At 42.5% G+C, this 14207-nt stretch overlaps 1 protein-coding gene across 9 annotated transcripts in view; it reads right to left on the reverse strand.

Moving 5' to 3' along the window:
- TENM4 (teneurin transmembrane protein 4) overlaps positions 1-14207 on the reverse strand; it is a 599338-nt gene that overhangs the window by 70726 nt on the left and 514405 nt on the right. For all 9 annotated transcript variants that reach the window (XM_052812175.1, XM_052812176.1, XM_052812174.1 and 6 more), the window contains 2 exons: positions 11359-11478; positions 4377-4638 (listed from right to left, as the gene is read on the reverse strand). In XM_052812175.1, coding sequence (XP_052668135.1) covers positions 4377-4638; positions 11359-11478 — 382 coding nt within the window. The remainder of the gene's footprint in view (positions 1-4376; positions 4639-11358; positions 11479-14207) is intronic.

Here is a 14207-nt window from a genome sequence, read left to right on the forward strand (position 1 = left end):
CTCCTGCGCCACTTCTGAAATACTTCGGTGTGCTGGACCCTAAATGAGCTGTGAAAATACTTCCCTAACAATAATCAGCTTTCGTAATATTAAGGGCATGGAGGCTTGAAGGCAGGTGGGTCAAGAGATCCACCCATCAGGAAAGGATCACAGCCATCCTGGTGTCCTCCAAGCTACGTGGCTCCTATACTCAACTCCTCGTATGCGGTAGCACAAACTTCCCTGGCGTGACAAGGTGCTCATCTCTTACAGGTCTTCTCTTTAGCATTATCGGTAACGATAAATCTTGTAATCTGCCCCTGAAAAGACCTCTTCTAAGCTATTATCCAAGGCCCAACACTTTTTCGAGTGATAACTTACAGCCTCTGAGTGTTGCAGCACTTGACAAACGGACACATCCAGAAGTTAAAGCGCTGTTCCACTGTGCTCATAAATATTTACTTTCTCTAATGCAGCCTTTTCAATTTACATATCTCAGTGCTTAGGAGGCTGAAAAATGACAGAACTGGGAAAACCCAGGAATTTTAAAATATATTTTATGAGCTCAGCAACAATCTGGGCTGGGACCAGGCTCCACCAGAGACCAGCTGAGCCAAGCTGCAGTAAAGGTGGTCCCTTGTATCAAATCTGTCTTCATATGTAACCCCTCTAGGAAAAAGCCAGGCAGAAATAATTGTCACGGAGGTACTATTTGCAATGTCTGGTTCAAATCCCTGTCAGAAATAATTATTTCTCTCTGTCGTGATCTGTCTCTGCTGTCTACCATTCCAGAGAAAGGGTCAGCACAGCCGTACCAAGGCACTGAGCAGCACAAGAGGCTGTGTTTAAAGGCGCCTGCTTCAAGATAGGGTTCAAACTGTAATTCAGTTTATCCAAAACACATTTGTAGTGTGTAAGTAGTGATAAACCAGCAACAAAGCAGGAAATTTGTTGGGGGAGTATAATCCAGTAGGACATCGGTGGGAGAAGAGGGGAAAAATAAGCTTTAAAATACTCTGAATGCACCAAAAGTAACAACAGCTGAATTGTGCCCTTATTTCTATTTGATAATTGCTCTTTGGACCAGATAAATTCATATGCTGCATCTGGGGTCCTTGTGAAAGACTAGGGCTCTTAGAGTTTATCACAGCCTAACCAATATAATCTGCTCTTTAAAAGTGGTCCAGCCACCAGGCTGGTCAGGCAGAAGAGCTGGTTCTTCAGGCTTACTTGGGATTTTCACAATTTAGCAATTTTCACTGCCGTGCTCCCTTCGCTCCTGGGTGTTGATCTGTGCTTATGTTAGTAGCAATTCTTCCACTGTTTGCATGAGACAATGTAGAAAATCTTGTTTCTGTGTGCTGGGTTACACATTTCTTTTACAGTAACTCTTCACTCTGCCAGCAGACAAGGCAAGGAACAATCAATCTTTTTTTTTTTTAATATGATGCTCAGAAGGAATTTTGAGAAAGAAAAGCATTTAGGGTCTGATTCAGGGGCCTTATCATAGACAACTAGTGCTTTTGAGATGTTCTATGGTATCCAAAACCTCTGCAAGGGGAGGACAGATCTGACATGGACCTTCTTGAGATCTCTGCCTTTCTGAAGCTACAGCTGGAGGCCTGAAAGGACGCTTCAGGGCATCTTAAATGGCACCAAATCTGTCTTTAGGCACCTGAATCAAACACTTAAAATGTGTTATTTGGTCTTTTGAATGCATCCAGGTAGAGGGCACTGCCTTTATTTGTTGGAGCTCATGAGGATCCTGTCTGCCCACTTGTCAAAATCTCTTTCCCAGCTCTGCCATCCTCTTGTCAACTCCTCTCAGCTATGTGCTCACACCTTTTATATTTAACATTTCTCTGCTGAGAATGGCGTATTATAAAATGCAGCTGCAGAAACTGCCAGCTAGGTTATTTTTTGTTGTATGTATATCCAGTATAGGAATGAAAAGTAGTCCACTTATGAACTGAAGTACAGTCAGGACTCTGCCATAAATCAGATTCTCTTGTATACTCCTGCACCACAAACTCTGTTAACCTTCAGCTGCCAATATTTGAGGTAGAATACTGTTTTATAGGTTTTAGGTGAATCATCTGGCACGTGGGAAAAGTACTGCTCATCATGGGATTCATCTTATCTAAACTTAGGAATCTAAAAGTTAGGAGTCTCCTCTGAACTACTCTTCTAGGTCTCTACATGGCAAATGAGCAGAGATAGGCTCTTTAGAAGGTTGGTGTTGCCATGTAAACTTAAGAGTGGGAATCAATTCCAGTTTAAGGTATCTAAATCTGGATGTCAACATATAAGTGTGTGCGTGTGAGGTAGGCATGTAAGCATCAATTGTAGTCAGTGGAGATCTAACTGATATCATCAGTGGGAACCAGATACCTTCAAGATGGTCAGCTTAATTGATCTGTAGTTTCCACTGACGATATTGATTAGATTTCTGTCAGCTTTAATGGGAGCTTGGACATCCAGCACACATCAAGACGACTGTGCGTGAACACCTTATTTAGGTGCCGTAATCTCAAAATGAATCCCACTTAGGTCTTAGTTAGATTCCATAACTACAGGCATCTAGTGCAATTTGGGATGTCCAAGTTATCTGACATTCACAAGGGTTTGGCAGATATAATGTAGGACACTGATAGGGGGATCATTCTGGACTGGCAGTTGGAGGCCAAACAGGATATCTGTGGGACATTTCAAATGGCACTAAACATCTATGATGAAGGTGGTGAAACCCTGGCCCAGGTTGCGCAGAGAGGTGGTCGATGCCCCATCCCTGGAAACATTCAAGGTCAGGCTGGACGGGGCTCTGAGCAACTGATCTGGTTGAAGATGTCCCTGCTCATGGCAGGGGGCTTGGACTGGATGACCTTGAAAGGTCCCTTCCAACCCAAACCATTCTATGATTCTATGATCTACAGTCAAGAAACTGAATCAAACTATTGCTTATGATCAGCATCCCTGGCTGCTTTCACAGTCAATAAACAGGCATGCACTCTTATTGAAGAGGAGTTTTAGAATGTTTTAGTTCAATAGATATAATTAACACAATCTAATGAGTATCCTACCAAATAATAAGTGAGGTTATGATTATAGTTGCACTGTATCAGATATTTGCTTCTTTCCCAGGCAGCATTGAACATTACCTTTTTATGGTGTTTGTTGGTTTAGGAAAAAAGAGATGTAAAAACTGAACAAAGTATTTGCAATTTGATGGACTTTACAAGATATGGGACTTCATTAGTAATTATGCTGGGACAAACCTGGTGACTGTAATTGGAAATTAGTGTGAGAAAGGATCACAGGATTTGGTCCAGAGGGAAAGGTAAGAGACAACTAGCTTTATTTGCTGCTGGGTTCAGTACCTGGTGTATTAAAATTAGAAGATATAAACTTACTTCTTTCCTCACTAACGCGACTGCAACCCCAATGGAGTCCAAGCAGGAAGCACACAATTTGTCCCTACATTTGTTATTATTTCTACCTTGGCAGACTATTATTTGCCACTAAAAGCAATACCCAGGACATGCCAAATGCTGGCATCTAAAACCCAGGGAACAACATGCCCGAGAAAGGAAAGCTTGAATGCTGCTACATCCATATATTTCAACACAGTGAGTGTTTTTAAGGAAAATGGATAATTCAGTTGTTTAGACTATTCAGTTTAAAACCCAACTTGCCATTTGGCAAAATACTTTGCATCCACAGCAAGTTGTTAAACTACTTTATCTGACTCCCCCTTCCTTAAAAAAGAAAATGGGGATGAGAAATTAAAAGTAACCCTCGCTTTGCTCATCTATCCCAAATGTCATGAAACGCAATAAAACCTAGGTGCTCCGCAGGCTGGCCATTTGCCAGCCGTCTGTTGGCTGACTGCACATCTCAGCAGCTTGGTAGAGTGAGGGGTATGCTTCAAACCCTGAGAAAGTTCACACCCGATACTCCGTCACTGAGATCCATAATGCCCAGTGGGTGAAATTTGCTCCTGAACAGGAGAAAGGCATTAGAGCATAAGCGATCCATCAGCCTCACGCTGGGCATTTTGAATGCCAAAGGGCTGCCCGAAGACTTGTTGTGGGTCACACGAGGGTCCCAGCCCACCTCCTGTGGAAGAGAGGTGAAAGCAAAGCAGAACCAACATAGGATTTTGTTGTCAGCGACAAGTGCTTTGCCTCCATCTCTCAGGAACAAGGGGAAAAAAAACCTGGCAAAGTGCAAGCTTGTGAGTGAGCGCCCCTGGCAAATGTCTGAAAAATGGTGCAACAAACTAGGAATGCTTCTTTTTAGGAAAGCAGCGGAATAGTTGCATTTGTGTTGCTCAAAGCAGGCAAAGGAAGCACAGAAAGGAGATGGATTATTTTCTCCTCGGCTCAGATGGTTCATACCTGGATTTCAGGAACAATAGGACCTTTCTCCGAGCAGGAACTTGCAAAAGCTGTCAGCGGAGATGGAGAGACCACAGGGTTGGGCCGGGCAAAGTTACTGAGGTCACAGCTTGGGATCTCATTCTCTTCATGCCTCATGACTATGGTTTCCATCACGAAGAAGCGATCCCATGGCAGCCACAGCGTGTGCTCCTGGGTGATGAAGGGAGCCCGCTCAAAGTGCAGGATAATGGAGATCCCACCAATGGTAACGAGATCAAAGCTGTTTTAAGAGATGGAATACAAAGTTAGTGCAAGCACCACTGTGTCTGTTTGTAACAATTCCCTAGCAAGGACCCCCAGAAAAATAATTGCAAGAAATTTCATCAGCCATGTTTTACAAGCCTAAAACCTACAGCCCAAAGAGGCTTTAGTTGAGTAAGAGCAAGTGGCAGAGGCAGGAGTACAAACTCAGCTTCTTTGCGTGTTGTCCTCATGTATATTAAAAAACATACTTATCCCTTTTTTTTGAGACAAATGTTTATCTTTGTTAGTGCTTTTCTAGTGGTGTTTGACCATACATACTAATTTTCTTTTTTTTTTTTTAATAAGTATTTATCATCCAAACGCAGTCACAAATCCGATCAATTCACATGATGAAATAAACTATTTGGAGAGCGGTTTCTCTGACACACCACCATATAAACTGTCTTGGCATCACTGCTAACCTGACTAACACCTAATGCAACCCAGAGAACATGTGGAGCCCAGTCGTGGACTGAGCATAGCGTACTAGGCTCATGGAAGAAATGAACGCCTTGCAGGCAGTCTCTGTACCACAGCACTCAGCACATAGTCTTTTTTGACTCTTAATCATTTAGAACAGGGCAGATAACTTACTACTTCTGGTCTGCAACTTCACCCTATGCTACCTCCAGCCAAGTGGCTTTTCTGCCTGTGTTAGTGTTGGATAATATTATGTCAGGCTAACAGATAGCCCTCTGGAGTTGTGTGAAGGGATGCTACCTTGGTAAGGAAAATATTCATCCCCTGGAGGTAAAGATGTTGGGATAGGGTTTTGGTTTTTTTTCTTAGTTTTGTTTTTCTTAGTTTTGTATTTAAACTTCACATCTTGTCAGAGATGGAGATTTTATGCAGCACCACAGGAAGTATCTACTATGTACCGACTCAAAAAAGAGGTGTAACTGAAAAAGGAAGGGATTTTAACACAATTTGAAGACCTCTCATTTTTGCTGCTTTGTTTTTTCTCAGTATCTGTTCAGTTGCGATGCCAAACAAGTGTTCCAGGCAAAGAAAGTTTTCTCATCCCCGCTTCTGACTTTCGATGCTTGGTGCTAGTGTATGGCAGTCTCACACAGACTTTAAGCATGTGAATAGGTTCGCTGGCTTCAATGGAGCTGCTCATGTGCTTAAAAGCCACATGCTTAAGTATTTCTCTGTGCATGAGAACTAGGTTCTGAAAGCACTCTGACAGCCCAAAGCCAGATTTGATGCACTTTGTAATTACAAGCTAAGAAAGAAGCTGAAAAAAGTATTTAAAATTATTTTTTAAATTAATTATGAGGCTTTCAGATTGGCTGCAAAAATCCCAGAGGAGCAACAATGGGTATAAACTATTTCTAAAGAAAACTCTTTGGCAAGCAGTCATTCAGGAGAACCTTCTGGGTTTTTTTATGGCCAATAGACTGAGGTGCCATTTAGTAAATATAATTATGAAAACAAAGTTCTTCAGGATTAAATTGAGTCCATGGGAGGGAGTGGAAAGCATTTTAAAAAGCTAAAGACATGTTTATTCTACCACTCAAGTGGGGGCATCAGCTTCCCAGACCTATGGAGCTTGGCTTGCAACAGCCTGACGAGTAACTTGCTCGTTCTTGCCAGCAAAGCTCCGCAGCATTTGTACTTTGATGAGAACATTTTTAACAGTCAATTAGCATTTGGCAAGCCCTTTAGCTAGGAAGGAGAAGCTTGCTCTGCATGAATCTGGGCACTGAAAGGGGCAACGGGAGGAAAGAAGCAAACATTACAAATGATGCTCAACAAGATTTTAGGCAAGTGGGAAGAGTTTTTATTCGGAAACACTTCTGTTTCACTCCTTTGTGAGCGGTTCTTGGCTTCATTGAGCCTGGGTCAGGGATGGTAACCTGCTGGGAGGAAACATCCTTGCCTCTCCTGCATCCCCAAAGCAGGATGCAGAAGGGAAAGCACCACCTCCATGTCAGGCTCCAGCAGCTGTGAAAACAGAGATCGGCAGTATTTTTTAGCAGGCGCTGTTGCTCATGAGCTGGTTTTCCCAGAGTCACAGGGTGCAGCTTTGAAGTTACCTTGATGAACTGAACAAAAGCTAAAACTAAAACCAAACAGAAAAACCCAAACTGAAAACACCTTCCTCCCAGCTTCCCTCAGTGAAATTAAATTTAACAAGAGCAAAACCGTCTTGGGATTGAAGGAACGAGATAATTTTATTTCTGGTTTTGCTGCTGATCTCTGATGTCTTTTTTATCACTCTGAAAAAAATCATACTTGTTGTATAGTCATATTGTTCTGTTTTTCTTAAAAGACTCTGGAGAGACAGGCCAAAGGATAAAATTCTCTATTTATCCACAAAGCAGGCTCAAAAAAAAACCCCAAACCCACAGAAAAGTGTAACCCTTTCTCACCTCTTTGCTCTGAAAGTTCATCTATTTGGTCTTTCTGAGAAAGCCATGCCAAAGTTGCTGAATGTGATGGCAGGTACACAATACTGAAAAAGTCTTGAGACTTTCCTGCTGGTTTATTAACACCGTGGCTACAACCATGGGATACTGAGGACTTGCAGCCTTTATAAACTGCCAGTTGAATCAAACTTAAAGCTTTATTTAAAAATGTGGTTTATCATCCAGTACTGATACTTCGATCCATCTATTAACTTTGCTTTACAGAGAAATGCATACAACAGAGTGGTTTGAGAGTTGTCATTTTATCTCCATGCCCTGTTATCTGAAAAAAGTCTGTCCCCCAGTAATTAGGCTAAAAACACATGCAAGCCTTGAAGTTATCAAAGTTTTGCTCAGACTAAGTAATGTGACTTAAATAGGACCAGGATTTCCCTATTAGAGGCTGTACCTGAGTACTGTAATAGGAGTGAAACCTACTTGCAGAGACCTGGAATACAGCAAATCCACTTACAGGGCTCAAAAAATCAGTTTGCTATAATTCTAAAACTGAAATTTTACTTATGATACTCATTTTGAAACTTGGTCATGCCAACCCCTGCCTCCCCCCCCAAAAAAGCAAACCCAAAGCAACAAAATCAGCTTAGGAACCAATCTAGCTAAACTGATGCAATTCTGTCTTTAAACTCCCTTACTTTAAAACCACAGTTATTGCCCTGCTATCAGTAAACTGATTTGCTAAATCAATTTAAGGCAACTCAATGCACGTTTTCAAGAATAGATATTCCTATGGTGAATATGCCAAATAATAAAGCCAGTGAGTTTTATGCAGTTATCTCATAACCCCTGGAACAAGGTAACTGCTTGCATGTGTGCTCCCATTTTTCCTCCAAATCAGAATGACACCGAAGATGGTCCAGATGGCCCCATGTAACTGTGCACTACTATGGACAGGGAATGCATGCAGTCTGCTACTGTAGTTCAGGAGAAACTACTTCTTGCTGAAGAGCATCAACTTCTTAAAACAAAGTGACTCAATCACATGAAAACTGCATTGTGAAAAAGCTGATGAGAAAAGAGTCACGCTCTATTCAGAAAATCACTTAAAAGCATCAAAACGCATAATAGAAAATGTAATAGCAATAATTCTTTACACGATTTTGAAAGTGCTTTACAAATAGTGTTTAATAAATGCTACAACAATCAGTAAGGAAGGCAAGTAAATGTTATCTCCCTTTCACAGGCTGGTTGGCTGGTCTAGGAAGGTTAAGAGATGCATCTAATGCTACCTGCTAAATCAGCAGCGAGACTAGGATTAGAAATAAGGGATGGCTGACATCATTTTCTGCCCTGACAATTTTAGTCTGTATGCTCTTAAGTACTTCAAGGTAATTTTTAGAAGACCTCACCACTGGATTTTGGTGTTCTTTAAGAGAAGGGCTTTCACTTGTCCATTTATTACCTCCGGAGTACACGGATGCACTGCTGTGCCCGTTCATTTAAGAAAATATCTGCATGTATGCCTCAGCCAATTTTGGAAGGCAATGTTAAATGTTGGTCGTGCACCAGACGTGCACAAGGTTTCTGTAGAAGCAGATCGATTTGAGAGGAAGGTGAAGAAATCAGAAGAGCTGACACCACGCAGTCTGGGATTACACTGACCACCAACCGCTGCTGACAGAAGTCCCAGCTTCAGGATGAATCCCACCTGGTCACAGATTCCCTGCTCTGAGACAGCAGATCTCTGTCATTTTTATCATTTGGAGCTGAGTATCTGTCAGGGGCTGAGTCAGCAAACTGCAGCACTGAGCTCCTTGAAACTAATTTAACTTCTGGAGGCTGGCAGCTGGCCTTGAGGAACCAGCAGTCCATTGAAGATCGGTGGAGCGTACTGATGCTCCAGCTGCATTGCTTTCTGCCCTGAGTCCCCTGCTCAGCTGGAGGTTGGGAAGGACATCCCTAGCTTGAACTGCCAGTAGAAGTAGGATTATAGCAGGGGGGATTTGCCTTTCACCATCCAAGAACTGGAAAGAAAGAGTTACTCAAATATTACAAAGGTCTGGAGCTCGGATAGCAGCACCCACCTCCGTGCTCTGTCCCTGTTTAGCTTACTGGCATGTTTGCTGTCTAGAGGTGAAATTTAAGATAAAGCCCCTCTCTGCTAGGTACAGTGCAATTGCAAAGCAGAGATGGTCCCTTCCTCAAAGTACTTGTAATCTAAATGAAAGACTACACACGGTAGTTGGGTATTGTATATATGACAAGGAAACAGATGAAAAAAAGATTATGGCAGGCATTATTGTCCAGGAATTTTGCAGGCGTATTTATCTGTTCTAATAGACACAGATTTTGTGCTGGTCTATACACAGCAATCTGATCTTGAGAGTGCAGTTTGGATCTCACTTTCACTCAAAGTAGGTTCAGTAAGGTTGACAGAGGTACTTATAGCATAAATGTTCAAGACTTTCTCCTTTTTGCAGTAATGCCTAAGCTTCGGACAATACAGAGGCACCAGGTCCAGAGGCATCCTTTTCCAAAGGAGACCACTAGTTTTCCTGGGATGCCTCTTTATTACCTGGATTTTATTGTCACGTCATCCAAGAGGTGGAGCATCACTTGGAAAGCCTCCTAGTCACCATCAGTGTTACAGTAGGTGCAAACTCCCCTGAGCATCAATAAGGTGACATTAAGCACAGGTTGCTAGCACATGTTCCTCTCTTTCATTCTAATTCTATCAGCTTCTCTGGCCAAGTCAAACCTTTAATGAAAGTTGTGGATTGGAGAAGTGCTAAAATCTATAAATCCTCTCCCAAGTGCTAGTGGTTAGTAGTCAATATATAGAGCATGTGCAGCTGGAACCCCTTACGTTTCATTTTTGTTCTTAAAAGAAAGGGAGCCATTAGCACTGACAGACAAAAGATAAGCTGAAAGACTTTCCCAATTTGCAATGCTTTTGTTTTGGTTGAGCATGATTGCTCAGATTTTAAGCACTTGCCTCCGATACAACCATAATCTTAATGACTTCTTCCTAATCATTTCAACATGAATTAGCAAGAATAGAGCTGTTGGGAGCAGAAGGCATCTTTTCTTTACGTGCATGGGCACTGCATTGCCCAATTGTTGGCTAAAGGTTCTAGGTGATATCACAAAATTAATAATACTAAATAATAAAAATTAGAATAGAATAGAATAGACTATTTCAGTTGGGAGGGACCTACAACAATCATCTAGTCCAACTGCCTGACCACTTCAGGGCTGACCAAAAGTTAAAGCATGTTAAGGGCATTGTCCAAATGCCTCTTAAACACTGACAGGCTTGGGGCATCGACCACCTCTCTAGGAAGCCTGTTCCAGGGTTTGACCACCCTCTCAGTAAAGAAATGCTTCCTAATATCCAGTCTAAACCTTCCTGATGCAGCTTTGAGCCATTCCCACACATCCTATCACTGGACACCAGGGAGAAGAGCTCAGCACCTCCCTCTCCACGTCCCCTCCTCAGGGAGCTGTAAAGAGCAATGAGGTTGCCCCTCAGCCTCCTTTTCTCCAAACTAGACAAACCCAAAGCCCTTAGCCGCTCCTCACAGGACATGCCTTCCAGCCCTTTCACCAGCTTTGTTGCCCTCCTCTGGACGCCTTCAAGGACCTTCACATCCTTCTTCAACTGTGGGGCCCAGAACTGCAGACAGTACTCCAGGTGAGGCCGCACCAACGCTGAATACAGCGGGATAATCCCCTCTTTTGACCGGCTGGTTGTGCTGTGTTCGATGCCCCCCAGGATGGGGTTTGCCCTCTTGGCTGCCAGGACACACACAGCTGACTCGTGTTGACCCTGCTGCTGACCAGCACCCCCAGATCCCTTTCTGCAGGGCTGCTCTCCAGCCAATCCTCTCCCAATTTATACTTGTGCCCGGCATTACTCCGTTCCAAGTGCAGAATCCGGCATTTGGACTTGTTAAATTTCATCCCATTGATCCTAGCCCAATGCTCCAATCTAACTAGATCCCTCTGCAAGGCCTCTTGCCCCTCAAGAGAGTCAACAGCACCTCCCAGTTTGGTTTCATCAGCAAACTTGCTAATGGTACATTCAATTCCTGCATCGAGATGGTTGATAAATATATTGAACAGGACTGGCCTAGAATTGAACCTGAGGAACACCACTGGCGACCAGTCACCAGTCAGATGTAGCCCCATAACAACTAACAATAATGCATCAACATCTTCAAAATGCATCAATAAACGTGCTCTTGGAAGGAGTTTCTCTTTAGTATTGGTGGTAACAATGCTGTAACTGCTGCTTGAACACTCTAAATCCTATAAAGACATCCTACCTGCCATCTTGTCTGCTGATTGTGTATCCAAAAAGAGGATTGTTGACAAAGCTGATGTTCACTCCAACTAGAGGGGTCCCATCTGCCGTCATCACCTGGCCTCGAATCACACATGCGTGTCTGCAAGAAGGAGAAAAATGATAAGAAATAGTAAGTCTTTTGACAAATTCAGGTTTTTCCTCTACTTCTGTGGCTCAGAATTCCGATGGGTTAGAAAGCCCAGGCCCTTATGTCCTGGAAAGCTGGGGGCCATGCTGTGTGTCTTGATGATGGGATGCTACTCTTGAAGACTTTCACAGGAGTTGTGTAAGAACATTTGATACCTAAAATGAGGTTTACCTTTATCCTACTCTTGAAGAGCAAGTGCTGCAGCATATACTTCAATAACTATGGACTTCTGTAGGATTCACAACATCACATTGGAATTTACAACAGCCAACTAAGTTTCACAGTGTCTTGACAATATTGCCCTCATTAAAGGCAAAGCACATTTTAAAATCAAAGAGAACAGAAACCTACCAAGCACTGCATGGACGTATTTAAGGCACGACAGCCACAGAAGCACCCTGACCAAGGCTTGATGGCCCATTTCTTCCACGCTTGGGAAAACCATGACAGATAATTTGCTAGGTTCAGATAGCTTCCCTACAAACTGCTTGGGGAACTGAGCACGCTAACAGGACAGGCTTTTTCTTCCCATCCTTTTCTTTCAAAGTTTGGTGGATTGCACTGTTTTATAGGCTACATCTATTCCAATTACTCTATCCTCTCTAATGTGCTCTTTTATCTAAGGATTTCAAGGATCTTTACAAACATTAATACTGCAAGAAAGGTATTTTACAGAGAGAGGAAATAAAGCACAGAGTGATTTTCAGTTGTCCAAGGTCAGTCAGAAAATCTGCAGTAAAACCAAAGACAGATTTTCTAGGTTCTTATTCCAAAGTCTGTTTCCAGAGCTCTAAGTCATTACTACATTGCTACCTTAGGAGCTTCCTGTAAAGACAAAGCATCCCATGTCTCTGAGAGTGTCTGAACCCAATTTTTGGCTGAAGGTAACTATTTTTCTGAGCAGCAACAGCAAATTGTGGTGTCAGTGTGCTAAAGTGACCCAGTGAGTGATTTTCCTAACTGCTGTCCTGCTGGAGAGCCAATGATTGAAAGCCAATGTTTCTACAGGTGCAGGACCAGATCTCAGCTAGAGTAAATCACCCCAGCTGCACTTGCTATCTACCCACCTCAACTGAGAAATGTCGCTTTACCGGTTCACTGAGGCAAAGGATGATATCTGCAAAGTTTTGTAAAGATGATTTCATAAACATGAATTATCAGAGAAAGATCAAGTTATCTTCTTATAGTCCCCCTAAAAATCTGATACTGTGTAATGCAAGGAGATGATAATGTATAACTTCTGTTTAATAAGGGCTGCAGTATTTGTATATTCCACAGTACAGAAACCAGACCATTTGCCAGGAAGTCTTGAACAAAACTCCTACTGATCTAAATGGAGAGCTCCACTATTAACAAAAATTCTCTAAGCATTACCAGAATGTGTTGGCAATCTATAACGTGACTGGATTCATATGCAATTTTGGAACAGGCCACAGGAAAATGAGATCATGGAAATGAATTTTCTGTTACTGAGTTTTCTCTGATATATCATCACTGACTTGTTAGGAGTCATATAGGAAAAGACTTGGACCCATCTTGGAGCTAACAATATTCTTAATACTTCTATTGCTTCTCCCATTGAAGGCTCTAACTCAGCTTCCCATATACAACAAATTTAAAATAATATTCCAGTACAGTATTATGCACATCACTCTCTAACACGCAGGCAAAGCATAACTCAAAGGATCACAATGCCATGGAATATGCTTGGGAAAATATCAGTGCTTGGAAAAATGTCAATGCTTGGAATAACCCCACTGAAGTCAACAGGTCACCAAGTGTAGTGCAATTTTTGCACGAAGTGAATGTGTTTGATCATGTCTGAGCTAAGTGCAGAAGCTAGGCCTTCTCTTCCCAGATTTTTCCATGATCCCCTCCACCCGGCCCCATGTCCTCGCCCATCCTTTAGAGAGACCTGAGGAAGGGTCTGAAACCGTCTTCTCTCAGCTTCTCATCAAACGGCTGCACATTTTGTGAAAGGCAAGGAATCACTACAGGCTGTTGCTTGAAGACTAAGACCTGAGCATGAGGGACTCGGTATTCTGAATTACTGACAGCATATTCAAGCCAACACTGGGACTCCAAATGTTTTAAAATACTTGAGAGACAAGATCATACATTTTTGCGAACCCAAAAAGAACATTTCCACCTGTTGTTTTTTCCTTCCAAGAGTTAAAAGCAAGCAAAGGAAAAAATACAACATGTTGCAGATGTCCCTCCTGCTGTCCTACACAAAACACATGTCCGAGCAGTTGCAAACTTGTAAGTAATATTGCAAGCCTAGATCCTCAGCTCATGTTGATGGGGGGATGTGCTTTATATCAGCAAGCATCTGGTCCATTACATATCACTGACAACTATTTCTACAATAACAAGCACCAGCACAACATGGACAAAGAGCTTCCTCTCGCCTTGGCAGCTGGAACAAATGCTTTTGAACTCCCACCTTCCAGGAAGAGACACGGTTCCCATTCTAGATGATGCTTCGCAGCACTGCACTCCAACTCCGTTAGCACGACTAACTCGGACGACGCTGGCATCTCTTCTCAGAGAAGCAGCTCGTCAGCAAGCCCAGCTGCATCCACCATCCTCCCGAGGACTATAACAATAGCTTTATTTACATGCTATAAGGAAAGATGTTCCCACAAAGGGGACATCTTTCCCAAACCACAGTGATAAAA

Source organism: Harpia harpyja, chromosome 17, assembly GCF_026419915.1.
Source record: "Harpia harpyja isolate bHarHar1 chromosome 17, bHarHar1 primary haplotype, whole genome shotgun sequence".
In the NCBI taxonomy this organism is placed as follows: domain Eukaryota; kingdom Metazoa; phylum Chordata; class Aves; order Accipitriformes; family Accipitridae; genus Harpia; species Harpia harpyja.